This window comes from Neomonachus schauinslandi, chromosome 8 (assembly GCF_002201575.2).
Source record: "Neomonachus schauinslandi chromosome 8, ASM220157v2, whole genome shotgun sequence".
Lineage (NCBI taxonomy): Eukaryota > Metazoa > Chordata > Mammalia > Carnivora > Phocidae > Neomonachus > Neomonachus schauinslandi.
In genome coordinates, this window is record NC_058410.1 from 132000757 (window position 1) to 132027296 (window position 26540).

The 26540-nt window shown below is 46.4% G+C and overlaps 1 protein-coding gene across 1 annotated transcript in view; it reads left to right on the forward strand.

The window, feature by feature from the left end:
- Positions 1-26540, forward strand: part of PHACTR1 (phosphatase and actin regulator 1) — a 558362-nt gene that overhangs the window by 337204 nt on the left and 194618 nt on the right. The window contains exon 3 of the mRNA XM_021696829.2: positions 8911-9075. Coding sequence (XP_021552504.1) covers positions 8911-9075 — 165 coding nt within the window. The remainder of the gene's footprint in view (positions 1-8910; positions 9076-26540) is intronic.

Below are 26540 nucleotides of genomic sequence, written 5' to 3' on the forward strand. Positions count from 1 at the left end.
CATTGCCCCCACCTGTCTGGTCTGTTAGCAGTACAGTCTGTTCATTGGCTGCCTGTGGTCATGGAATGCAAATATCCTCTCCGCACAGTGCTTAGAAAACATGAAGTATTTGACATAATAGGATTGTTTCCTCTCAAAGCATATGAAGCTACCATTGTGACTTAGAGATTCTTTTCATATTAACCAAGTCTGAGTGAATGTTTTTAAGTTTATGGCGTCTGCTTTGACCTGGCTTAGAGAGAGCCTGTCTCATTGACAATCCCAGTTGAAACAGCATGTCTATTAATAGCCCCAGCCGAGTCCAGAATTGAGTCTCCCTGCTTGGCCAGGCTCAGTTGCTCGTCCCTGACCGAATGCCTGGGGGAGGTGGGGGGGTGGTGGAGAATGCAATGTTCTGATTGGCCCGCACTGGGTCACGTGCCCACCTCCTTGTGTCAGGAGTGAGGTCATCCTTTCCTGAACCACCTGGACTGGAAGTGGAGAAAGAAGTCTCCAGAGGAAAATCAGGAAGCTTTTGCCACCTGCTGGGAGGCCAAAAAAGAACTCAGACCCACCAATAGCCATTAAGTGGTAGTTCTGGATCTGAACCCACATCCTCCTGGCTTTAAAACTAACATTCTTTCCACTGTATACAACGTATAGCGTTTGCTGAGTGAAGCGGATCTGACCCTATCCCAGGCCAGACTCTGGTCCGTGCTGAGTTCCTAATTGCAGCCCATGATGTGGGCACAGAGTAGACAGGGTCCTTATGGGTGGTTCCCCGTGTCCTACTGAGCGGGGGGGGGGGGGGGTCTCCTCCGGGGCACCTGCCCTCAGGTATGCATATACTTTATGACCTCTTAGGCTAAGGCAGATAACTGGTGTTTTCTCTTGCTGGAGTAGGATCCGTTTCTATTGGCATCTGTTTTGTATGTAGCCTTTTCAAAAAGAACCTCCTTTCCAGGTTCCTCCCAGAAACCCTCCTGTAAATTCAGTCAGGAATACGGAGGTTGGAAAAACCGAGCTTTCCTAGAGTGGGCAGGTATTCTTGAAAATAGGGTTTCATTAATAGTAGGTGTTTCTTCTAAGCGTCCTGTCTTTCTGTTCCTCAGTTCCTCCTCCGTTTCCCCAAGTGTAAGATGGGGATGATGATAGCGCCGCCTCGTGAGATTAATGTAGGATCGAAGAAGATACTACTTTAAGTCCTTGGTCAGTCCCTGGCACAGACTCAGTGACTAAAAAGGGGTAGATGTATCGTTGCTGTCCTTGTCCTCCTTGTCAATGACTAAGGAAACACCGTCCTGTTTAGAATCTCCCTTCCTGGCATCGGGAAACCGGACACCCTCTTAGCAGTGTGCAGAGCTCCGTAGACCATGTTAGTCATTGAGCCTTTTTCTGATCTGATGGCCTGCAGTTCCTGAACCAGTTCAGCTATTCCCTTTAATCTCTTTAAAAGTCAGTGCATCTTAGGGCCCTGGATTTAGGGACATTCTCGTATTCCTCTAGGATTTCAGTTACTGCTTTAAGAGAAGATTAACAGAAAGACTTGGGCCATCTTTGGTCCCATGGGATCCATGCATTCCCTCTCTCCCCTTCCTCCCCTTCCTGGCATGGTGTCCTTGGGTCCTTCTGCCAAGGTGCTTGTAAAGAATGGTCTCAGTCTGTTCACAGTGTTCACGGCAGCGGTGAGCCTGCGAGCGCATCCTTTGGGACCCGCTCCTGGCAGTGGGTGGAATTGCCTCTTACCAGGCAGAAATCTCTGGAGCCAGAAGAAAGGGAGAAAGTTGGCCAAGTGCCTGAGCAAATAGGCTGAGAAGTATGGGCCCAGGTACACGCGACCTCCCTCTCTTCTCCCACCATGTCCGGACCCAAAGAATGCATCACACCGGCACAGCCTTTATTGGTTCTTCCCTGGTGAAGAAGCCTCTTCTTGTAGCAACAAGATTGAGAAGCAGCTCTCTCAGCATAAACATTGCATGTCCCTGCAGAGGCATAGTGGCCAAGACTCAAATGTCATGATGGTGTCTGAGGGTTGTGTCCAGAGTGTGAGCGTGGTTTCCTGTGGGGTGTAATTGGTGGTTCCCAGGTAGAGAAGGCAGCCACCTGTGTGTCCAGAAAACTGAGGGACACAGAGCTCCTTCCCCTCTCCTCACTGGGGCCTGCAACACTCAAGCCAACTTTGGATTAAGACGGATGAACCCTTTTGTTAAATGCAGCTGTACTCCCATTAACACTGGGCTAGGCCAGTATCAGGTTCACATACTCATCATGTCTAATGAGCAGATTGGATCCATCTTTGACCAATGGTAAGGGATGGGGAAGAGGGTGGTGCTCAAAGATTGGAAGACTGGGTAAGGGCAGTGAAGGTCAAGGAAAGGGCAGAGCGAGAAGATGGGTGAGAATACCAGAGATCCTCATACTCAGAGGTGCTAACACCAGTGTGTTTTCCGGCAGCATATCTGTGTTTGACTGAACCCTTTAGTGACCCCATGGTCAATGGGGCCGTGTTGTTTTATCTCCCACCTTCTTCTAGGCTGGTATGTGTTCTCCAAACCAGGTAACTTTCTCTGTGCAAAAGAGCCTCCATGTGCCCCCATGGACACCTCCACTAAAACCCACCCCTTGTCCCCGCTGCCCCCTCCTCCCCATCTTCTTCCCACGCCTCAGCTCATGCACAGGGCAGGAGCTCCTGATTTTTAGAATAAAAATGTGTCCGTCCTTTTTTTTTTTTTTTTTTAAACATACTTCATAGTTAATACAGATCAGTCCTAGATTGGACAGAAGCTCTCCAAAGAGTTCTGGCCTCCCTGAGACAGTGTGGTGTAACTTCGGGAGTGAAAAGGGGAAGATGCTGCCCTCTTACTCTGGAGGAATCCTACGAATCCTTCATACCCCTGCCATGAGGTACCTCGGTGAAACTGAAGGTGTCTCCCTAAAAGCGGGGAAGCCACAGGCGTGGGGAATGTCCTGTGTGGCTGGGTCCCTGTGCACCAGCCTTCTGCAGCTATGGGAGAAGGTAACCACCCCAGCCGGCGGCAGACAGGCTATGCTGGCTTTTGGCCCTGGGCGGGTGAGCGTCGTTAACTGAGCAGCGAACCTCACCTCCGCCCCGAACTTTGGCCACCACTCCTACGATGGTGAAATGTGGTGCAAACATAACCCCTTCTGATGCAATTGGAAGAAGTGAATGTTAGCAGATCCTGCTCCATAAGCCTTCTATTTCTGAGTTCACTTTGGGTTGAGAGGCAGGTATTCAATTTGTGAGAATCTCAGGTCCTCCAAAAATCTAAGGAGCACTTGCACCTGGAGAGATCTAGGGCATTGGGGAGTGGGTGGGGGGCAGATTTCTTGGCTTCTCTGTCTTCCGTTGATGACTGGGCCTCAGCACTGTGACTTCCTTTCTTCTCGGGGGAACGCGGACGACATTTTTTAGGACACCAAAGTTGGTTCTTCCTTTGGATAAGCCTTGAAGGCCAGGCCACCATGAGAAATATAGTGGTAAGAGTGTCAACTGAGGTGTCTGCCTGGTCCCCACTCCCATGGCACGCTCTGAGAGCCCACCAGAAGCAACCCTAGGCTGCTGGAAGGGGTGGGCTTCAGGGCACACGCAGACCCAGGTGCCTGGATTCTAGTCATTCAAATCCGGCCTCGGTGAAGTCTCTTCCCTCTTGCTTTTCTCAAGGGACAGGAAAATCACGTCCCAACCATTTCTCTCCCTCTGAGCAAAGTGAATCCCAGACCTGTCATGAAAGGAATCCCAGGCTGCCTCGTCGCTTGAAAAGCATTTACCTGGATGGAGGTGCTGGGAAGACCCCCAGATCTCCACTGGCCAGGCCCCCCCCTGCCCCTTTCTCCTGCACATGTGTGAAGCAGGTTGGCTGCCCGGGCTCCTACCTTTTGGTTCAGCATTCTGTCCCAGCAGTTGACACTCGAGCTGATTCGTGTCAAAGTGAGCAGTTTCTCCAGACACCTGTCTCCTCTCTCTGCCCCACGAGGAGGCCACCTTTGAGAGCAGTGGGCTTGGGCATAGCAGCCTTTTCATCGTCTGTTTCAAAAGAAGGTTCTTTTTATCAATGCACCTAGCCTGTATGCCCTTCCTGTCCCCTTGTCTTCATCCCGCTCTCCCCCATGCTCCTGCGAGGTTGGAGACCACTTTATTCTGAGCCCGGTTTTACTTTCTGTTGCTCTTCTTCCCATCCTTACTCTAGAGTGCCAATCCTCGCTCGTAAACCTTCCAATTTCATTATCTGGTGGTGAAGCAGCCAGGTTGGGAGTCAGCCCCTATTGCCAAATGAATTGGGGAAAAGCGTAATGGGGATGATTAAAATATAAATCAATTAGAGTAATCCAGTCTGCTCAATAATCTGTACTTAAGAGCTAAACAACTTGAATTTAATAATGTACTTATTAAAGATCCATTTAACTATGGAGTTATAATTATGCCTTTATAATGCTTTGTCAGCTTCCTGCCACTCTAGGTTTTTTCTAAGACACTCCTAATTTCTTCTAATTATTTTAATGTGGTAATTTTGGAATGGTTTTATTCATTTTTTTAAGATGTGATCATGAAACAGCTTTTTGGTCCTGGTGGTGCATTTTTCTTAAGGTAGCTAGCGATACTGATTTTATACTTCTCAAGAGGTGTATGAATGAACTGAATCAGAGGTCCTCATTCATTCATTTCTTAAACAAACTATTATTGGATGCCAACTGTGAGAGCAAACCCCAGTACCAATCCTGAATAACTCATATCTTGATTTTTTTTTTTTGAGGGATTCAGCATATAATCTCTTTATCAAACCTTTAATAGAAGATGTTTCAGGTTGGCCCAACTTAGGCCTCAAACTGGATACTTTTAAAAATTTTATCTTTTGTGTCTTAAGACTAGAGACTCAAAAGAAAGATGGAAATTCTCCCAACCACATGCAGATAGATACCCAGATATACCTGAACTTGTGCATGTATTTTCAGTAGTATGATGGCCCCACAAAGCCTGTTGGGATCCGTAGGTCCCAGGATGGGACTGTTGCTGAGCAAGTCTTCCATTTTGGCTGCAGTGTGTGTTTAGAGAGGCACTAGCAGATAATCCTGGGCCGGCCACTCGGTCGGAGGTTCCTGGGGCCAAGATGGGAAGCCACTGAAAGCTACTGGGGAAGCCGGCTTTCTATCTCAAAATAGTATAAAATACAGGATTGAAGGCCAGAGACTGGGGTTTGAAATGGAGGTTTGGGGACTTGCAAAATCTGGACAAGCAACACTCAGGTTATAAACGGAGGTAAGAAATGGGAATCAGGTAATGAGTGTGAAAGAGAAAGCGATCTTGTGAAAATCAGATCACTAGACCGTCTTGACTTCCTTCCTGGACTCCAAACCCCCTTGGTTTTCCCATAGTTCTCACATCTGTCATGCCCCCCGTGGCAACTCAGCTACTGGGCATCATTGAAGAAGCACCTACTCAAAGCAACAGATACCATTTTTTTTTTTAAGATTTTATTTATGAGAGAGAGCACGAGCTGGGAGAGAGGGAGAGGGAGAAGCAGGCTCTCCTCTGAGCAGGGACCCCGATGCGGGTTTCGATCCCAGGACCCTGGGATCATGACCCGATCCGAAGGCAGACACTTAACCGACTGGGCCACCCAGGCGCTGCATGGATACCATTTAAAGAGAATAACTTCCAAATTCAGCATGGTTCCAGAGGCTGTTCGCTTGTTCCATTCAGGTTCTTCTCCTTCCTCACTGGAGCTGGTTTTCTTCCCTTTTCTCCTCAGCCCCTCTGCAGCCCAAATTTACTCAAAGTGTCCTCAATGTGTACCTTCCTCCCCTCAGTCCCCCGTCCCCCGCTGCTGCTGGATTACTCTCCCTGAGGCGGCCCCCATCTGATGTGTGATCCTTGTGATGGTGACCTGCATCCAGACTTTGGGAATGAAGTCTTCCAGTAACTAACCATAGTTCAGAATAGAGTCTTCCAGTGACTAATGCCTACATATGTACTTATGATCCCACCTCCTCCTCTCCTCCCTGAAGGCTCAGCCTCGCTCCCCCTCCCCTGGCAGCTGAGCCCACCGTCCACATCCAGTCTCTCCTCCTGCATCCGGGCAGATTTCCCTTCAGTTGTTCTCTCCATCACCCTAAGACATGAAATCCAAACTTCCAAAGATACTTTGCAGAAAAACTGCACTATTTGGCATGGAGCCACCTCCCATCCTCTTCTGCTGCTTCCTTTTCTAATCAAAGTCTTTTTTGAAAAAATGTAAAGTTTTGGGGCATCTGGGTGGCTCAGTGGGTTAAGTGTCCGACTCTTGATCTCAGCTCAGGTCTTGATCTTGGGATTTTGAGTTCAAGCCCCATGTAGGGCTCTACATGGGGCATGGAACCTACTTAAAATAAAAAGTCTTCACTGTCTCCCCAGTCCTGAAACACAAAAACTTCAGCCATCCCCACTTCCTTGTCCTCCCTCATGTTGATCTGGAAAGTTGCCAAGAGCCTGTGATTCTGCCACCTGGCTGGATCTCGGCGTTTCTCAGGTCCCTTCTAGCATGGCCTACCTGCATCCCAGTCCCTTCCCCTAAAGAGGATTGCAGTGGCCTCCTCATTACTCTCTGCCACCTGTGTCTTCCAGTTCAGGCTCCCATTGCTGTTACACTGCTAGTCCTAGGAATAAATCTAACTGTGCTTTCTCGATCACACTAACATGAAGCCCGTCCCCCACCCACACACTCTTGATCTCCTTCACTGTGTTCTACTTTTTCTTTCATTTTCCCCCAAAACACAGATCTTCTAACATAGCATACAATTGACTTAGTTGTAATGTGCATTATCCACTCTGCCCCTTGCCCTCCCAGCCGAGGCTCCATGAGTCAGTATTCTTAGCGGTTTTGTTTACTGACATGATTTAAGCATCTGATACATAGTGAGCACTCGGTACATATTTGTTGCATGTCATAATGTCAGTGCCTATGTTCACATTCTCGTCCTTTCCCCTCTGCTTATAGAATAAAACCCAAACGCCTATAGAAACTTTCCAAAGCTTGCATGATGGAGCTCCAGACTCCTCCAGCCCCCGTCCCTCACCGTTGGCTCTCTATCTCACGTAGTTTAAGTGATACTCAAGAGCTAATGGGTTTCTGGACATGCCGTGTTCTTTCAGCCTTCTCCATTTCATTTGGGTCCGTTCTCCTTCCAGAGGTCTACTTCTCTGTCTTCCCCATGTGGGGGGAACAGTTCCTCCTTTTTCAAAATCTGGCCAGAAAGTCCATCCCCTGTGGGACTCCAGTGCCCTGAAGGAGAATTAGTCTCTTTCTCCTATTTGCTTCCTTTCAATTCTGTGTATTTGCTCCTGGTGTGCAGTGGAGACCCCCGTGTCTCCTCCCCTCGACTCTGTGCTCACTCAAGTCCAGATCTTTTGTGTGTCTGCCCCAGAAATGATCCCAGTGCCTGTTAGGGCATTGTGTTGTCACTTAATGTAAGGGTTGAAAAGAGGAGCTGCCATGCGTTGAACCATGTAGTCAAAGGTTTGAGGGCCATCACCACGCAACATGTCCAAATAGTTGCCATCCTCACTCCCAGACCTGTACCTGTCCTGTGTTCCCTGTGTCCATCAGTGACACGCATCTGGGCATCAGGAACGATCTCCCCCCTCTCCCTCAGGTCACCCAACTAGGCCCTGTTGACTTTGCTCCCAGACATCTCCCAAATCCATCGACTTCCCTTCAGTCTTGTTTTTGGGAGCCTTTGCCAACCCGTCATCTCTGTCACCAAGCACACTACCTGGCACATGGTCGAGGTGCCATATATATATTTCTTGAATCCATGAGTCTCTGAGTTAAAACAGTGTCAGGGGACAATAGGCAGACGACCAGACTGTGAGATTGAGCTTTTGAGGAACCTGTGTTGCAAGAGTCTGAGTGATTTCTCTGAAGATCGTGTTAGAAGCCCAAGAGAGTGGTTTTGGATCAGCACCACAATTCTAGGGGTAACCTGACCTTCTAGAACAGTGAATCTCTCTCACCCTCCTGATTTTGCCAAGGGGTTTCTTTTTCTAATTATTTCTGTCTTAAAAATTCAAATCCAGTATATTTTCCTCACTGGGATATGTAAATTCTCATGTAAGTTGGAAAAGGGTTTGTTTCTTTACAAGTGATGAAAGATTGTGACCTCCAAGGAAGGATCCACTAGGCGTGATGAGTTTGAAGGTCTTCATGTCCTCACACATGAAGTGACTGGGATTTAGTCCAGATGTTTCCTCAAGTCACTTTCACCTCCCAACCTCTAAGAATAATATTGTTATTGCTAAAGCAAAATACCAAGAATGAGAAAACCTAGAGGAATGAAGGCAGTTGTAAAGTCTCACGAAGGGTGAGTGATTCTAAAATCAGGCTTGGGTGGAGACATTCCCTCTGCAGATCCGGGGGCTGCTTTGGGTCTGGGCAAAGCAGGAAGGAGAGTTGTGGGTGGTGGAGGCATTGGCCTTGGAAATAGACCGTTGAGAAATGTTTTCTCCCTCCTCTTTTCTCAGCAGATGGTGTGATAGTGATTGCATCTGCCAAGTCTTATCTGAGAGATTGCTGGACCAATAGTTACACAGACTGTCACTTGACTCTTCTGATGCCCTCTTCCTGCCTCACTGGGGAATCTTGATGTGTCAAGAGGGTTCTGTTCTTCCTCAACCTCGTTGTCCTCCTTCTCAGGTCTAAGTCGAGGTGTTGGGTACATTTGGGGTGCTCCAGATGCATAGGGTTTGGCTGACTATCTCCAGATTTGAGAACACGTTGGGATGACTTCCATTCCAAAAGGCAAAAAAGAGAAACGGAACTTCAGTCATGTGGTTTCTGTTATCTGTAACCATGGAAAACGTTGGCCATCTGTGAGGATCCCATTTTAACACTTTTCTCTCTCTCTCTCTTTCCATCTCTTTCTCGGGGGGAAAACAAGCTGAGGAAGTGGAGAGACTCGCAGCCATGCGTTCAGACTCCCTTGTCCCAGGTACCCACACCCCTCCCATCCGGAGGAGAAGTAAGTTTGCCAACCTGGGAAGGATCTTCAAGCCTTGGAAGTGGAGAAAGAAGAAAAGTGAGAAATTCAAACACACATCTGCAGGTAAGATGATTGTTTCCCTCATTTCTCATTGGGAGTTGGTTGACTTCAACTCCGTATGTTAATTAGAATGTAATTATTGTAGACCATCTGAATCAAAGGGGGGAAACAATCAAGCCTGAGGATTGCTCTTGTGTTGAGTAAAAATCTTGGGTGCAATTGAAAATGGCTTTCAGATCCTGCGTGTTTCCTTATGTCTCAGGTTTTTTTGTTGTTGTGTTTTGATCCGCCACTTGTGTACAATCTGTAAATATCTGAGCTTAGAATTCCACCTTTTCTGTAACTGAATGCTTTTATTCCACCACTGACCACCCATTTCTTATTATTCAGCCCTTTTTTTCACTGCTGTGGTAAAAATCAACACACAGCAGAGAATAAGTTACATATGGTCTTTGGCAGATGAGAATAGGTTATTCCATGGAGGGAAAATCTTGAATGAATGATTGTTGGACATGGCAGGAAGACACAGGAGAATGAAAACCAAGCATCACTGTATCGGCAGGGACGACTCTACAGTTCATGGCTTTGTGGGCAGCAGAAGAATTGGAGGAAAGTCAGCCTAGCTGAGGGGTGAAGAGCCTAGACTGTGGAGTCAGTCTGTGTGGGTTCAAGCACCAGCTCTGATACTTGGTAGTTATATGACCTTGCTCAGTTTATTTATCTCTGTACCTCAGTTTTCTCATCTGTAGAATAGGGCTAAGAACAGTACTTTACATGACTTAAAATTGTGAGTTTATGTGGCATGCTATGCGGATCTATTTTAAATGAGTAGGAGTGTGCAGAGGGAAGTGTATAAAGAAATAGGTCTGATTCAACCCCCACCACCCACCTCCGTCGGGTTTGAGAGAAGATGATGGAACAGCTATGCAGATGCTTTTTGTTTGTTTTGTTCTGATGTTGCTCATTAAATGCCCAGGTCATTCCAGGCCGACATTCCAGTCTTTCATCTGCTCCGTCCTCTTCATCCTCAAAAACTCAACCTGCCCACTCTCCTCCTGAGAATCATCACTTCTTCTGTTTCTTGGTCACCTTCCCCTCTTCCTCAACCCCTAATTAACCATGAAGTAGGAGATAGGGCTCCTGGTTGTACCTGAACTTGAGTCTGCAGATCTGGAAATTTTATTTTATTTTATTTTTTAAAAGATTTTATTTATTTGAGAGAGAGAGAGAGCGAGAGAGCTAGCACTAGTGCGGGGAGGGGACAAGCAAGAGTCCCCGATGGGCACAGAGCCCCATGTGGGGCTCCATCCCAGGACCCTGGGATCATGACCTGAGCCAAAGGCAGACACTTAGCCGACTGAGCCACCCAGGCGCCCCAGGATCTGGGAATTTTAATGCTAATTGCTTTGGGGAATGAAAGAGAATAGCAAACATAGGAAAGTTGCAAAAAGCTTTGAAATCTGAAACAGTTCTCATGGACCTTGCCAGTTGATGTTTTCTGACTCTTCCTTTGATGGAAGCCCCAGTGTCCTATTGCTATAAGCTGTTAATTCGTGAGATGAGAACAAACCTCCGAATTCCAGAAATCTCAAAACTGTCATCCCTGGGACTAAGTCCCTTCACCTTCTGCATTCTGCACCTTCAGGGTCATTGTACAGGTGTAATAAAACCTGTAGGCCTTTCATGCATTGCTAAACGCTGCTGAGAGATTGACATGCAAGCTAAACCCTAAATGGATGACTCCTCTGTGTCCCCCCACCCAGGGTAAAACTAGACCATTGCCTCTGGAGAAATCTTAAATATATCCTTTAGACAAAGTGAGGTGTAAGATACTTGAAGAATGAAAAAGGGAGTGTTCTGTAAACCCTGGAAAAAATAACCAAGTTTCAGGGCGCCTGGGTGGCTCAGTTGGTTGAGTCTTGGTTTCGGCTCAGGTCATGATCTCAAGGTGGTGGGATTGAGCCCGTATTGGGCTCCATGTTCAGCGGGGAGTCTGCTTGAGATTCTCTCCCTCTGCCCCTCACCCTACACTCACTCTTTCCCTCTCTCCCTCTCATAGATAAGTCTTTAAAAAAACAAACAAACAAACAAAAAAACACGAAGTTTCCATAAGATCCTTTACAATGGTCTTCCTGACTCTGCTGTGGAAAATGGCTTATAATAACACAAACACTTATTTAACTAATGGCCCTTCATCAGCATGAATCCCTGAATGATGGTGTGGCAGATGCCTTTCCTCCTGGCAAATCAAAAGGTTTGTTGTGTCCGTTTGGCAAGACCTTAAGGTAAAGCTCGGATGCTTCTTGCCGACTTCTTCAAGATGTTGGAAAACTGGTCCTTTGACAGATGCAAATACAAGGACATCAGATGACTCGTGGATCATTAAAAGGTTGATCATTGTTTTCCTTTAAAACTCTTTGGGGAAAAAAAATTATAACATATGATGGGCAAAGTTGCAGTTTGAATCATTCTTATCATTAACTATTCTTAGCAAGTTCTTGTGATCTCTCTGGCCTAACTGATTAATTTGGCAGTTCAATGTGACATTTGTATGTAGGTTTTGTTTTTTTTTTAAAGAGACATTTAGCTCCTGAAGTAGAAAATGTTGAGGGTATACTATGGAATATCTTTATGTCCAAATAGATGGAGGGGTACATGAACTGAGTGAAGCTATTTTAGTTGTTTTTTTTTGTTGTTGTTGTTGTTGTTGTTTTTAAAGATTTTATTTATTTATTTGAGAGAGAGAGAATGAGAGACAGCATGAGAGGGAGGAGGGTCAGAGGGAGAAGCAGACTCCCTGCTGAGTAGGAAGCCCGATGCGGGACTCAATCCCGGGACTCCAGGATCATGACCTGAGCCGAAGGCAGTCGCTTAACCAACTGAGCCACCCAGGCGCCCCATTTTAGTTTTTTTAAAAAGTCAGTGGTTTGCACTAGAGTATCCTTTGTATTTAACTGGATTCAGAAATACTATTCCTTATTTTTGGAGAAATTTACAGTGCCAGTTCTTAGCCCAAAGGAGAAAAAAAATGGTGGACAACATAAGGATGTTTAACATGATAAATTGTATATATATTCAAGTAAAACTTTGAAGCACAAACTTTCCTATGCATTGATAAGAGTTAAATATTACATATACAGGACGACTGATTGATTATGGGGTGGTTAACGGTTGGCCAGTTTTAGCTGGTATGCATGTATTTGTCTTATCTGTGTGTGTATGTAATGCCCTTTCATATGTAAAATAATGTCTGCAGTTTTAAATACAAAGACAAAGTGCATATATTCAATTATAGTATGCATTTGTATTTAAAATTGTACTTTTTTAAAAAACACATGAAAGGGCATGGACGCAGTGCATCCTTGGCCTGTTTGTATTTCCACAGTGAGTTACACTTACAATGTGCCATCATTAGCTAATCCTGTAGTTTTCCTGTAACTCAAGTTATGGGACAGGTGCGTCTGGGTATACCACGTCTTCAAAGATACGCCCAGAAATACTGCTTTGTAAGTTGCACAACGATAAGAAAACGACATTGGAAAGTTATAATCTTCACACTTCCCTCAATTCTGGCACCAACAGTTGTATGCATTTTTCAACACTCTGCCTACCCGTGTCTTGTGCTGCTCGTACATCCTTCCTATTCCAGGCCGAAGGCCAGTGTCCTGACAAGGCCTTCAGCAGTAAGCCCCTGAGACTGAGCTCCAGATGGTGGCGAAAACCCTGGAGGAGAAAACAGCTGTGCATCATAGCCCTCAGGAAACACAGTAATGGCTAGAAGGTAAAATAACAGGTCCGCCGGGACATGATCCTTACATGCTTTGCAGCCTGTCCTCCGAGGCTGGGCCCGGGGCCTGCACAGAAGCTAGCTTGACACGCCCAGCTTCCTGCATGGGGTCAGCAGTGGGTGTCCACAGCGCACCCCACAGCTGCTCCGGGAACAAAGACAAATGATAACATCCCCTCCAAAGTAGAATAGGCAACGCCTCCCCCAAAATAGTCCCCTGCAACCGTCTTCTCCAAATTCCTTGAAAATGAGGACTGTATTTATAGAAAAATAGAACTGGCAGGAATAAACCATGAAGATGCCGCTGAGTTATGCTTTTATTTCCTCTTGACAGAAAATCAGAAGCGGTAGGGGGTTGGCCCTGGAGATCTGCCACGTGCCAACATTCCCTTTGTGCTTCTAAGCATTTCCACATACCTAGTGCCGTAAGCAATGCGATATTTTTAAAAATTAAAAAAAAAAAAAAACACCGCTACTGAATGCCTACCCATGCAGAAGCTGGACCCGCTCTGGAGATCTATAACTGTGAGCAAAACCAGACCTTGTCAGTGACCCTGTGGCATGCTCAGTTTAGTGGGAGAGGCAGACCATCAAAACTCAAGAATACAGGTAGGATCACAATTGTGACAAAGGCAGTGAAGAAAATGTACTCGGGAAAATGAGAGGGACACTTGATGCAGTCTGAGGGATCAGAGAAGCAATCCTGAGGAAGAGAAGTTTGAACTGAGATCTAGTGGAGGAGTAAGCATTTAGAAAACGAGCACTCCAGGGCACAAAACAGCCTGTGTAAAGGCCCTGTGGTAGAAGAAATAGGGATGAACAGGCTGGGAAAGCTAGGAAGCCAGCAGTGAGAGAGAGGAGAGCTAGGAGTACAGTATCGGCTGAGGCTGGAGAGGTCACCAAAGGTGGGACCCTCGCTGGGCCTTCATCTTGCCCAGCAAATTAGACAAGGGTATGAGTGGCTCCGGGAAGACCGGTTAGGCCATGTGCAGATTATGGTAACTTGGGCTAATATCTGCTAGTAGAAATGGATGGATTGGGGAGATGTTCTAAGGAGTAAGTGACAGGACTTAATGACCAGTTGGATTTAGGAGGGAGAGAGACAAGTTTCACGTTGGACACTCTAGTGTTGGTTTAGGGTATACGGTGCGGCCTTTCCTGAGACGAGTGCTTTGGAAGAGTGGCAGGCTTGGAGGAGTGGGGGGAAGGGGTGAGAGGGTGGGGGAGAAATGATTTTCATTTTAGGTGTGGATTGGAGTTGATTTTGTGATACCCAAAGCTGGAAGTTGAATATCTGGGATGCAAAGAAGAGGTCTGGACCGGGTGCGTAAATCTTGGGTCTTTGCATATCCACGTTAGAGTGATGACCATGTAGGAGCTGAGCTAGGGAACAAGTATCGAATGGAAAGAAAAGAGGGCCAAAGATTGCCTTAGAGACAAAGAAAGACTGTCGTCATTAGTGACTGGATAGAGGAGGATAAACTTGGAAAGGAGATCGAAAGGCAGTGACTTTTTCTGACCAAGTTATTTCATTTAGTGTTACACACTCTAGCTCCATCTGTGTTGTTGCAAATGGCAAGACCTCATTCTTTTTTTTTTTTTTTTTAAGATTTTATTTATTTGACAGAGAGAGACCCAGAGAGAGAGGGATCACAAGCAGGGGGAGGGGGAGAGGGAAGAGCAGGCTCCCCACGGAGCAGGGAGCCCGATGCGGGGCTCGATCCCAGGACCCTGGGATCATGACCTGAGCCAAAGGCAGACCCTTAACGACTGAGCCACCCAGGAGCCCCAAGACCTCATTCTTCTTATGGCTGAGTGATATCCATTGTACATATACCACATCTTCTTTATCCATTCATCTATGGATGGACACTTGGGCTGTTCCCATAGTTTGGCTATTGTAAATAATGCTGCAATAAACTTAGGGGCACATATATCCTTTCAAATTAGTGTTTTTGGTTTTTTTTTTGGGTAAGTACCCAGTAGTGGAATTGCAGGATCATAGGGTAGTTCTATTCTTAATTTTTCGAGGAACCTCCATACAGTTTTCCACAGTGGCTGCCCCAGTTTGCATTCCCACCAACAGTGCATAAGGGGTATTTTTTTTCCCCCCTCTTCCCTAATATTTGTAACTTCTTGGGTTGTTTTTTTGTTTTTTGGGGTTTTTTGCCACTCTGGCAGGTGTAAGGTGATGTCTCGTGGTTTTGATTTGCATTTCCCTGGTAATTAATGATGCTGAGCCTCTTTTCTTGTGTCTGTTAGCCATCTGTATGTCTTCTTTGGAAAAATGTATATTCAGGTCCTCTGCCCGTTTTGTAATTGGTGGTTGCCAAAGGGGAAGGTGGGGGGGGGATGGGTGAAATAGGTGAAGGGGATTAAGAGCACACTTACCATGATGAACACTGAGAAATGTATAGAATTGTTGAATCATTACATTGTACACCTGAGAGTACTATAACACTGTGTTGTTAATTATATTTCAATTTTAAAAAAAGAAAAAAGGCAGTGGCTAGAGAGGTAGGAGGAAAACGGGAAGAATCTAGTGTGATAGGAACCAGGAAGGGAAAATGTTTCAACGCAAGTATGATGAACCACGTTCAGTGCCATGAAGAAGCCAAGTGCAATACAGAAAAACACCTGTTGACATTAGGGATTCTGATCTACTGGGGCTCACTGATGACTTAGCAAAAGCTATCCGGTGGATTATTGGGGGATCAGTGCCAGATTAGTGTGGAGTGAGAAATTAGGAAACGGGGAAATGGGGATAAGCTTTTGGAGGAGTCTGGCTGTGAAGTGGGGAAAAGACGCAGGACGGGGTGGACGCTGGAGGAAAGGGACACGTGTCTCCGGGGGCTTGTGTGTGTGCTTTGATCGCAAGGGGCTGTCTGCCTGCCTTCTGATTTGTCGTTGTTATCGTATGATGGAAGTGACGTAAGTGTGACAGACCAGTGTGAGGGATCCAGGAGAGAGGAAGAGTAGGAAGATCTAGGAGAGGAGAGAGGGGGTAAGGTGCTGAGAAGCTAGGGGTGGGTGGGATATAAGGCACAGACAGCAGGGCTCGTATCAGAAAGGGAATAAGACCTCCTGCGCTGAAATAGCCAGGCAGCAGAGGGGCTGGGGGTTGGGGAGGGGGTTGGGAATGACTCCATCTGACAGCTGAGCTTTTCCACGTAATAAGTCAGCTCCTCTCTACATGGGGAGGGCAGGAGGGGGCCTGCACAGTCAAGCCGGTTTCAGATTGATGATTATGACCCTACATGGCACTTTTTCCAGTGACTTTGGCTGTCCCAGTACAACTCTGGATAAAGCAGCGGACAGTTGGGTCCTTCTGGCACCAGAATTTTGCCAGATGGATTAAAAAGTGGGGGGTGGGGGAGCAGAGGAGATTAGGGCATTTGCATCCATTTACTGGGGCTGCCGTAACAAGTCACCACAATTTTAGTGGCTTAGAACCACGGAAATTTATTCCCTTACGGCTCTGAAATCAAGGGGTTGGAGGGTTGGTTCCTCCTTGATGCTGAGGGGGAGTGTGTTTCACACCTCTCTCCCAGCTCCTGGTGGCTGCTGGGCTATCCTTAGCATTCCTTGGCTTGTGGCTACATCACTCCAATCTCTGCCTTGGTCTTCAAGGCAGACCTTTCCCTTGTGTCTCTCTGTGTTACCAGTCTCCCTCTCCTTTCTCTTGGAGAAAGATGGACCCCACATCCGACATTGGATGTGGGGTCCACCCGATATCCAGGGTCATCTCATTCAGAGACCTTTAACTGAGTTATATCTGCAAAGACCTTATTTCCAAGTAAGGTCACACACACAGGTACGCAGTTAGGGCTTTGCAGGGATATGGTTTAATCCACTACAGTATTGACTTTAAATTGGATAAAAAAGGAAGGGTCCAGTGAATTGAGCACAATTAGAAAAGTCGATAGACTTGGGGTTCCAAAGGAGTCCAAGAATTTTAAAACCATTGGTGGGACTGGTAGCCAGAAGCAAGCTAGAAGGGCAGGGAGCAGCACCTGGTACAGAGCTGCATCTTGAATTAATGGTTTTCAAAGTAGAGACAAAGCACAAGCTGCAACCATGGAAGTGAGTGGCTGAGGTAAAGGAATAAGTTAGGAAATTACTGAAAACCTGGTAAACGATCCCATCTGCCAAAAGACACGCATACCTTATTTGCCAAATTGAGCACCGATTTAATTTGCTATCTTCAATCAAGAAGCAAAAGGAACTTTTCTGCTTGGTTTTGAGCATTCAACTCATTTCTGAATTAACATTTTCTTGGAAAGATTCTGTTTCCCGTTTCCAAATGGAGCTGTTTCCGTCCATCATACCTTTGAGGTACCGCAACCTAAGTGATTCCTAGAATGTCAGAGGTCGCCTTTTAGACGTTCACTCCAGCTATTAGCGCATACCCCTATTGTACTGGTGGGATAAGGTGGCAGGTTTGAAACAGGACTCACTGATGGCCTGTTCCCCTGTGACACGACTGGGGACCCGTGAACCATGGCATCGGTCTGTCTGTGTCAGCCCCACCGAACTGCCGGCAATAATGAAGGGCCAGACCTGAATACGCTGGGGGCACCCCTCGTGTTCTTGACGGGGCCAGGAATAGCCTGCATGCTTTAGCCCAGCTTTTTCTGTACAGCGTGATACTGACGTGGTGGTGTCTGTAGGCAGGACACATACAGGTGCTCTCATGAGCGTGGAGCTCCACTCACTGAGCCCCTCTGCCCTTCTGCTGTAGCTTCTGCTCACCCCAAGTCTCCCAGCTTCTGCTGGGAGCCAGCCCTGAACCCCCTGGCCTGTGAGCTAACTACTTCATCTAGCTGCTGGCTGCGCCTCTCCCTCAGGGCCACACTCTGCTTCCTTTATTTCGTGCATTGATTCACCCAGAGTCACTGATGACGTTAGCAACCACTCGTTTCCAGGAATCCCTTCCTGGGAAATCCGTGTCTCTGGAATTGTTGCTCTTCGAATAATTGTTGCTCCTTGGATAAGGAAGACGGTCTAAATTAGATTCTGCCTTTGGACGTGGTGTGAAGGGCTTCGGAGCCCTTCAGAAAGAACCCGTGGCTGATATCCAGGGTGGTTGGCTGGCATGCAAACCCCACATTGCCGGGTCCTTGCTACTAGGAATTCCTAGCATGTCCTGTGATAAGGGAGGTGTGTATGCACTTGGAGAGAGAGAGAGAGAGAGAAACCCTAAGGTTTTCATGGAGGCTCATATTGACATCCTTTTGTCATGCAGGATTGAAGATCACTGTTAATGCAATCATTGCCTCTATACCCAGCATAAGACCAGCTCTGCCCGGTGTGAAGGCCCTGGGGATCATCACTGGCACAGCTCTGGGGCTGAAGTTTATATTGTTCCCACTCACACAGAGAGGTGAAATTGATCCATTGCAAACACGGATGCTCGTGACCAGGCACGTGTGCTCCTGAGGGATGGTGTGGGCCTTTGCACCCTAACTCTGGTGTTCCCTTGGAGTCCCCTTTTCAGACTAACAAAGTAATGTTTCTACTTGGGCAGAACTTAGGTGTTCAAACTTCTGTAAGCTAGAGAGTTCAGTAAGGACACCAGCTTGGCATGGCATGTTTGTTTATGCGCCAGGCACCACCATTATCCCCAAAACTATAACAACAAGAATAGACAGGGCCCCTGCCTCCCAAAGGTTATGGTCTTGAGGGGAAAAGAGATAAGAAAGCCAGCAATTATAGTAAAATATCTGTGATCCTAGAGGAGACACCCAGGGGCTCCAAGAACTCAAATTAGACAAACCCAGCTGAGTTACAGGTTAGCAGGAAAGGTTCCCTAGAGAAATGGATGTTTAACCAAGGGGTTAGGCAATGAATGTGCGGGAATCCTCTCTCCTGGTGGAAAGAACAGAGCGTAGGAGAGTCTGGAGAAGAGAGAAGGAGAGCTTGCCAATCCACGGCTTAAAAGGGAGGCTGTGGTTTGAGAAGGATTGTTGGGGGAGAAGCGGAATAGTAAGAGATGAGGATGAAGAGGTAGGCAAGGATCCGCTCGTGATGAAGGGCCTTATGAGGTCTGTTACAGAGCCTGGACTTTATCCCAGTGCAGCATCCTATGGAAGCTGTCAGAGGACGCGCCTTTTAGAAAGATCATTTTTATAATGGGAAAAGTTTGGAGTGTGACCAAACATCATTTTCAAGTTTAGAATCTAACTACTTCTGTGTATTTGTGGAATGAGAGAAAACTGTGATACAGTTAAGGGAACATCTCTTTGCTATCATGGAATCCAATGAGATATTGAGTATTCCTGTTGATTTCAGTCACAAGGAAACTGTTGGAAGGAAGTGGGTAGTTGATAATGATGCTGGGGAGAGATGACTATAGCCCAGACTAAAATAGCGGCATTAGGCACTGAAGACCAAGAGATCTTTAGGAGACAGAATGAGCACAACTTGATTACAGATTGGTCGTGGAGGGTGAGAGAGTAAAGAACCACTGAGCAGTTAGATAGGTGGAGGTACCACTCATCCCATCAGGGACACTGAAGATGGGTGGGTTGGTAGGGGAAACGATTTATTTGGGGGTATGCTGCCTTTCATGTGTTTCTGAGACACGCCAGATTGAAGGATATTGGATGTAGAGAACTGGGATCAGGAGAGGTCTGGCTGGAAATGCAGATCTGGAAGTCATGAGTGCCTGTGGATTCATTTGAAGCTGTGGGATCGAAACTCCAAGAAGAAAATATGAAGCGGGAAGCAAAACAGGGCTGCAGGAGCAACACCTTGAAGACCACTGACCTCTAAGCTATGCACACAGGACTGGAGCCTTTGGGGAGACCGACAAGACCCACTAGAGAGCTAGGGGGAAAAACCAGGTGGGACTGGTACTGTCACCTGCGCAGGACAGGAGAGAGTTCAGGAACGGAGAAGGGGCCGCTCTGGCGGGTCCTGATGGGATGGTAAGGATTTGTGACATATCCCATGTGTTTAGTGACCATATGTCATTGGTGTCCTTGGGAGAACAGTTTCAGGGAAGCCTTCTGGCCGGGACTTAGGAAGCATATGGTGGAGGTATGAATGAGAGAGGAGGAGGTAGACTTCTTTTAAGAGGTGTGGCCAGGAGGGAGAAAGAGAACTACATAGCAGTCACCAAAATGGGAAATGAGCTTGAGGGGGAGGTGTTTTTTAAGATTGATTGGATTATGTCAAGATGCGAAGTTTGCCTTAACGTGGCTTTCACATTCCAAGGGAAATAGAAACATCAGCACAGTGACTGTGAAGCCAAATGAATGTATTTCCACACATTTTTCAGGAATGACATTTCTTGTGACTAGGAAAAACAAACATGCAAATAATTGGAGACTATTTAGCATGCGTCTGAATTTAATAAGGAATCATCAAATCAAGCTGTCTAGCCTTCGGCATCTGGCTAGATCACACAATCTATGTGGGTAACTGGATCCTTCAGTTTCTTTTTTTTTTTTTTTTTAAAGATTTTATTTATTTATTTGACAGAAAAAGACACAGTGAGAGAGGGAACACAAGCAGGGGGAGTGGGAGAGGGAGAAGCAGACTCCCTGCCGAGCAGGGAGCCCGATGCGGGACTCGATCCAGGGACTCCAGGATCATGACCTGAGCCGAAGGCAGTCGCTTAACCAGCTGAGCCACCCAGGCGCCCCTCCTTCAGTTTCTTTTAAGAAACAAGCTGAGCATGGACATGCAAAGAATGTTCTTACCTGCATCTCCATCATGACCTTCAAAGGGAACACCTAGGGGTTGGAAGGCAAAGTAGACTTGATGGCCCGGTTTAAAAAAATATATATATATATCTGATACAGACTAAAGACTCTGGAAATCGGCACCTTCCTAGGGCTAGGATGGTAAAGATGTCATTGTTTCCTCTCAAGGTGACCTTCATCCATCACTCTTTTCTTATGTGTCAAGGTTATAAAATCCTTAACGACAGAGGAGACCTTGCCTTTTCCTCCTTGTCTCCTGGGATTGAGCAAACACCTGACATAGTGGGTGCCTAATAAGTTCATAAGGAACTAAAAGTGAGGTGGCCAGCCAACTGTTTGAGCTCCTCTGTTTCCCAAGATCTGAAAGCGGAGAAGTAAGGGCATTTACTGAAGCACAGAACACAAGGTCCCCACGTTCGAGAGACTTTCCATCATTCATGATTGTTTTTCAGTTTGTCTGGATTGTACACAGGTCAGGTTCCAAGACCTTGTGTGCTTAATTATGATTTAGTTATTTGGGCAGCAGTGTTTTGGGGGGTTATCTCTTGCTATGTAACAAAACATCCCCCAGCGTAGTAGTGACTTAAAGCAACAACTTGATGTCCTTCTGTGACCTGATGATAGCCTGAGCTCAGCTGGGTGGTTCTTCAGTCTCTCTTGGGATCTCCTATGTCAGCAGACACAGGGATTGGGGTCATCAGGAGGCTCACCGGGATGCGGGGCAAGCTGGACCCCTCCTTTCTTCCTTGTATTCTCAGTGCCATTCCATGGGCTCTCTTCCTGTGGTCTCTCCAGCAGGAAAGCCCGGGGCCTCCAAGAATGCAATGATACAAGCTGCCAGGCCTTTTAAGACTCAGTCCAGAATTGGCCCAGTATCTCACTCATGGTTTTCTGTTGGTTAAAAGAAGTCGTGGGACCAGCCCAGACTCATTGTTGGGGCAGACTAAACAAGGGTGTGAATGCCAGGAGCATGGGTCATTGGGTGCCGTCTAGGGAAGCCAGCTACACCATTGTTCAAGGTGTAACAAGGCTACAGCTGCTGCTCATTCTCTTCTTCCCAGGTGGAATGTGCTTCACCAATTCTACATGGAGAACAATGGCGGCAGTCGCTCTTGTGTCTCCCGTGCGTGCAAAATACGCTTGACCCTTTCCATGCCTTGAGAACCTCATTGCACAGCAGACCTCCATGCTATTGTTAACTTAATTTGGCAGGTGGAGAACCCAAGGTCTGGAGGGGCTAGATAATTTCTAGTTAGAAATGGCAGACCAGAAATTCGAACGTAGCCTGTAGTCTCGTCACCTATCAAGTGTTTCAGATCCGTGAGTGTGGGCACTCATGATTCAGATGCTTCCACACATGCAGTTCATCTACACTTCACAGTGATTCACTAGACCATTTTCCTTTTGTGACACATCCCTGCAAAGCCAACTTGTGAAGGAAGAGAACTCATCCATGAACACTGACCCTGGAAGTCACAGTCTGAATCTCTCTCGAATGCCCTTCAAGGCAGCAGCTAACAGCTTACTCATCTTCGTTTGTGTCCCACACTATCTAGTTCGATGCCATGTCTGTGGCATGTGCTTCCCGTTTGTTGAATGGCTAAGAAAGAGTAAACTGATACTGGCTTCAGACAGATGCCGTTCAAAACCACTGAGTTTGTATTTTCAGCGGAACATGATGTTTCTCAGCGAGGGCTTCTAGGAACAAATTGTGTGTATGTTAGGCAAGCAGACGGTGATCACACGGGCCTCTGGAGTGGTTGCTAGATTGACAGCCTGACGTTTGCAGCACTAATTCTGAAGGGACACCAGCCTTACAGTGCCGATCATGAGATGTGTGCTTGGCCCACCGACTTCGATGACAAGCGGGAGTTGAGTGGGGCAGGTGGTACAGGACCAGGTTGGGACACAGACCTTGCAGCCCACCCGCCATGTGACCTCAGGCAAGTTTTTTGTGCTGTGTGCTCAGTTCCCTTGCCTAAAATAGGAATAAAACTGGCACCTCGTAAAGTTGTGAGGATTGAAGAAGAATTTAGGGACGCCTAGGTGGCTCAGTTGGTTAAGCATCTGCCTTGGGCTCAGGTCATGATCCCAGGGTCCTGGGATCGAGGCCCACATCGGGCTCCCTGCTCAGTGGGGAGTCTGCTTCTCCCTCTGCCTGCCGCTCCCCCTGCTTGTGCTCACACACACTCTCTCTCTCTAACAAATAAATAAGATAAAATCTTAAAAAAAAAAAAGGATGTTGGAAAGCTCTTAAAACAGTACCTTATATGTAATGTTATATGTAATTTTTTAATCTACCATGACTTTTTTTTTTTTTTCGTAGAAATGCATTAAAAAACAAGCATCGAAGACTAAGGAAAGACTATTTCATAGTCTTTGGATAGGGTATGTGTATAAAGTGACAATTCTGATCAGCTTCTCTTAGATTTAGGTCCTGGGCGTAGGAGCCTGCTTTCAGACACAGCGCAGAATTGCACAGAGCGGGAGCTTATCCCGTGTTTTCCTAGGTACCAACGAGTATTTCCTCCCCTCTATGAATTTACAATGAAGTGAACAAACACAATGGCCTCTGAGGAAATGCACCATCCTGTTTCTCCTCTGGCTACCTCATGGGCAAAAAAACATGTGTGATTTATAAAAAGGTGATCTTGGGCGGGGTGGAACAACGTGGGTGTAGTCTCCGTTGGAAAATCAGAGCTCTGGGGCCAGTCGGAATGCTGAAAAAATAGAGAAAGGGGTAAACAGGATGACCATATACTTTATTTTCCAAACCTGGCCATTTTTGACGATACCGTGGGAGGCCATCACTACCTAGACTGGGACAGTGAGCCTGAAACAGGCGAAGCAGGGGGTGCGGTCACCCTGTACCACTCTGTACAAGACCGCCTAGCCATAAGCCACAGACTCGGAGGCCGGTTCTGTTCTACAAACAGAAAAGGAGTGCCAGTTAACTCGCGAGAGAAAATGGGACCGAGACTCCGAAGAACACAAAAAGGCACTCAATTGCCTGCCATTTCAGCTAAATGAATTCATGGTGGTTGAGTCCCATGGCATCTCTGACGAATTGCATGTCTCCGTTCCCAGCCCTCAACCTCTGTGTCTGCCTCCCCTCCTTCTCTTCACCTGCTGGATGTCTTGATCAGAAATTCTGTCCCACTTTCTTCCACCGGCAATTCATTCTGTCGTCTTCAACACGTCCCTCGCTCTCTGAGGTTCTGGACCGCGCCAGTCACCTGCTGGCATGCCAGGCCAGCAGACCCTGTGCGTGTCCCCACCTCCAGGCCCTCCTGTCCCTGGCCTTTGGGTGCCGCCCCCCCTGTGCAGCTCCGTCTTTCTTTCTTTCCTCCTCTTCCCTAGCTCTAGTTCTCCTCTCATTCTTTCCCTCCTCTTTTCTTCTGGGAGCACTCATTATCCTCTCTGAAGCTCAGCTGTCTCCTGAGTTCATTAAGTTTCCAGACGTTTGCTGGCTGCATCCGGCAGCACTGGACTCCGAACTCCACAGGCCATAAGCAGAATTCCATTGAATTCAGAAATTCAAATTTGTAAAGATCTCCACCCCGAGGCCAGCCCTCTGCGGGACCTTCCCGCAATCCCCCAAATAAGTATGCACACACCAAATGCCTCCTTTCTGCCCTCACAGGCTTCCCCTCCAAAAGCACCCTGACGCTCAGAAAGGAATCATCCATCATTCCGTCTGGGAACACCTTAGAATCACGTCACAATTTTTTTTCTTTAACCAGTTCTGATTATAGACCTGCCCTTTCCTTTCTCCACTACCATTTTAATATAGAAGTTCGCCTGGGTTTCCCCAGAGATCTTGGGCCTTTTCCCTTTGCTTCACTACAAACATCATCCTAATAACGCTAGCACAACTAATAACAGTGGTAATCGCTGACTGTAATGAATGGACCATCAGTGGGCACTGAATGATAAATACCAAAGCAGGTGCAATGTAGTTCTTACTGCTTCTCCAGTCCTATGAGTCCGTTACTGCTAACATCTGTTTTGTAGATGAGGCTAAGGAGGCTTAGGAAGGGTCAGTAACTTGCCCAGGATCACTCGGCTGGTTAATGGTGAAGCCCTAGAGGACTTGAATGCAAGCCTGTCTCACTTCAAAGTCTCCTGGGCTTTGCTCAGAAAGATCACCGGTCCATGTGACTTGCAAGTCTAAAGAGTGAAAACGTTAAGATGTACGTATATCTAGGTTAGGTAGGTGTTAAACACACTTGAATTCAGAAAAGCTGATCTCCGTAAGGAAACAAAATAATACTGGAAATAGGACTTGATGACTTCCATGAGTAATGCTGGCATTCCTGAGGCAAAGAAAAATACCTACGTGATGTATGTTAACTTGTCTCTTTAAAAAAAAGGGTTCTTTGTCGGTTGATTGATTTCGTTGTTGTTGGTTCCCTTGTTGAGTTGTAAAAGTTACGGGGAAGATGTTAGACAATTAGAATTTGGGGCTTGTTTGAAAATATCAAGTAACCTTAATAGGAAAAACAGACCCACACATGAATCAAATGGTTTTTGAAGGTCAGTTTTAAAGGTCTTCCTCCTCCTTTTTGTTAGCCCAAGGGAGAGTGGGATCAGGGGCATTGTGTGAATAGGAAATGTGTGAGATATTAATGAAATCACATGGATGAAAGAAAGCGTTGTGTACCACGCACCTCCCTGGAGGGGCAGTCTGACCTGGAGAAAGGAGGATGTGGGTGCTAACCCCAAATGTCCGGGGGGGCCTTCCTTCTAATCCTAGTGAGTTCTAATTAAGCAGCGTTGTGAGGGGTCTTTGTGGGAAGTCAGGGAGCAGTGCTCATGATGTTCAGACTCAGATACAATTTTGGCGTAGAAGACTGTTGTAATGTTTCGTCTATTTTTGTCCTCAAGCGAGTGTGAGTTTCTGAAGAGAGTAAATGTCTCCTCTATGGCATAGCAGCCTCTGTGTGTCCGCTGAAAAGCTGCTCCATTCCACATTGCTGCGCTTAAAATTCCCTAGCTTCTTGGGAGCCGTGAGATGCTCTGAGATTGTAGGAAGCTGGTTGCTACCACTGCAAAGCGTTGTCAAAGAAGCCTATGAAAAGGGCTTTTAAATGCTTCTCGGCACACAGGAAGGGGTTGTTTAATGCAGTGGTTAGAGCACCGTGCTAATTACATTTCCAGACATTTCTGTGAAGATTGTATGAAGCAGCTGTGACCTGTAATAGTCTACAACCTCATTTTGCAATACCATATCCCTATGTAGAAAAAAATATATACAATTTATCCATCATAGCACAAAGCTATTTCATGCATGGACAACTGGAAAGATTCATTACCAGAAGATCTGCAATTACAGTGAGGATAATTCTCACCAGCCTCATGAATGACTGAAACATCATTTGATAGATCTGGGTCAGGTAGATATTTACAGAGATTTTGGTAATCGTGTGCCTTCCCTCACGGCCATAGTCACATCGGTTTGTAGTGTTTCTGGAAGGACTGGTGGACTCTTGTGTGTTGAATTCTAATCATAGGTATATAACAAAATATCTCTAAACAAGTCACTTAACACATTCATCACAAACTGCATCCCTATATAAGGTAATTACTGTCAAAATTTTTTATTTAGACTCTAAATAGCAAACTCGAGAGAGATTTTTTAAATATAAATAATAGATCCCCTTCCAGTTTGGAAAGAGAAAATTCACCCTTCATCCTGACACCGTTCCAAATTACGATCATTTATGTATATTTGCTTGCATTCTTTCGTAATCATTTCACGAAGATGAAAGCAAAACATTCGTATCATTTATCTCCCTCTTAATTTTTGAACGTAGTGGTATGTTGTAGTAGAATTCTTGCTCCTAGTCAGCCGAGTCACCCGACTGTAACACATTCCTTTGGGTGCATGCGATTATAAATAACCGGCCCCTACCATCTGTGTATGTAGTGTTTCCATTTACGTACTTTTTTCTTTAGGGTAGAGACGGATTCAGGGGCACACTGGGTGTGAGTATTTTTTTTAGCCCTTGCTTTCCAGAAAGGTAGTGATG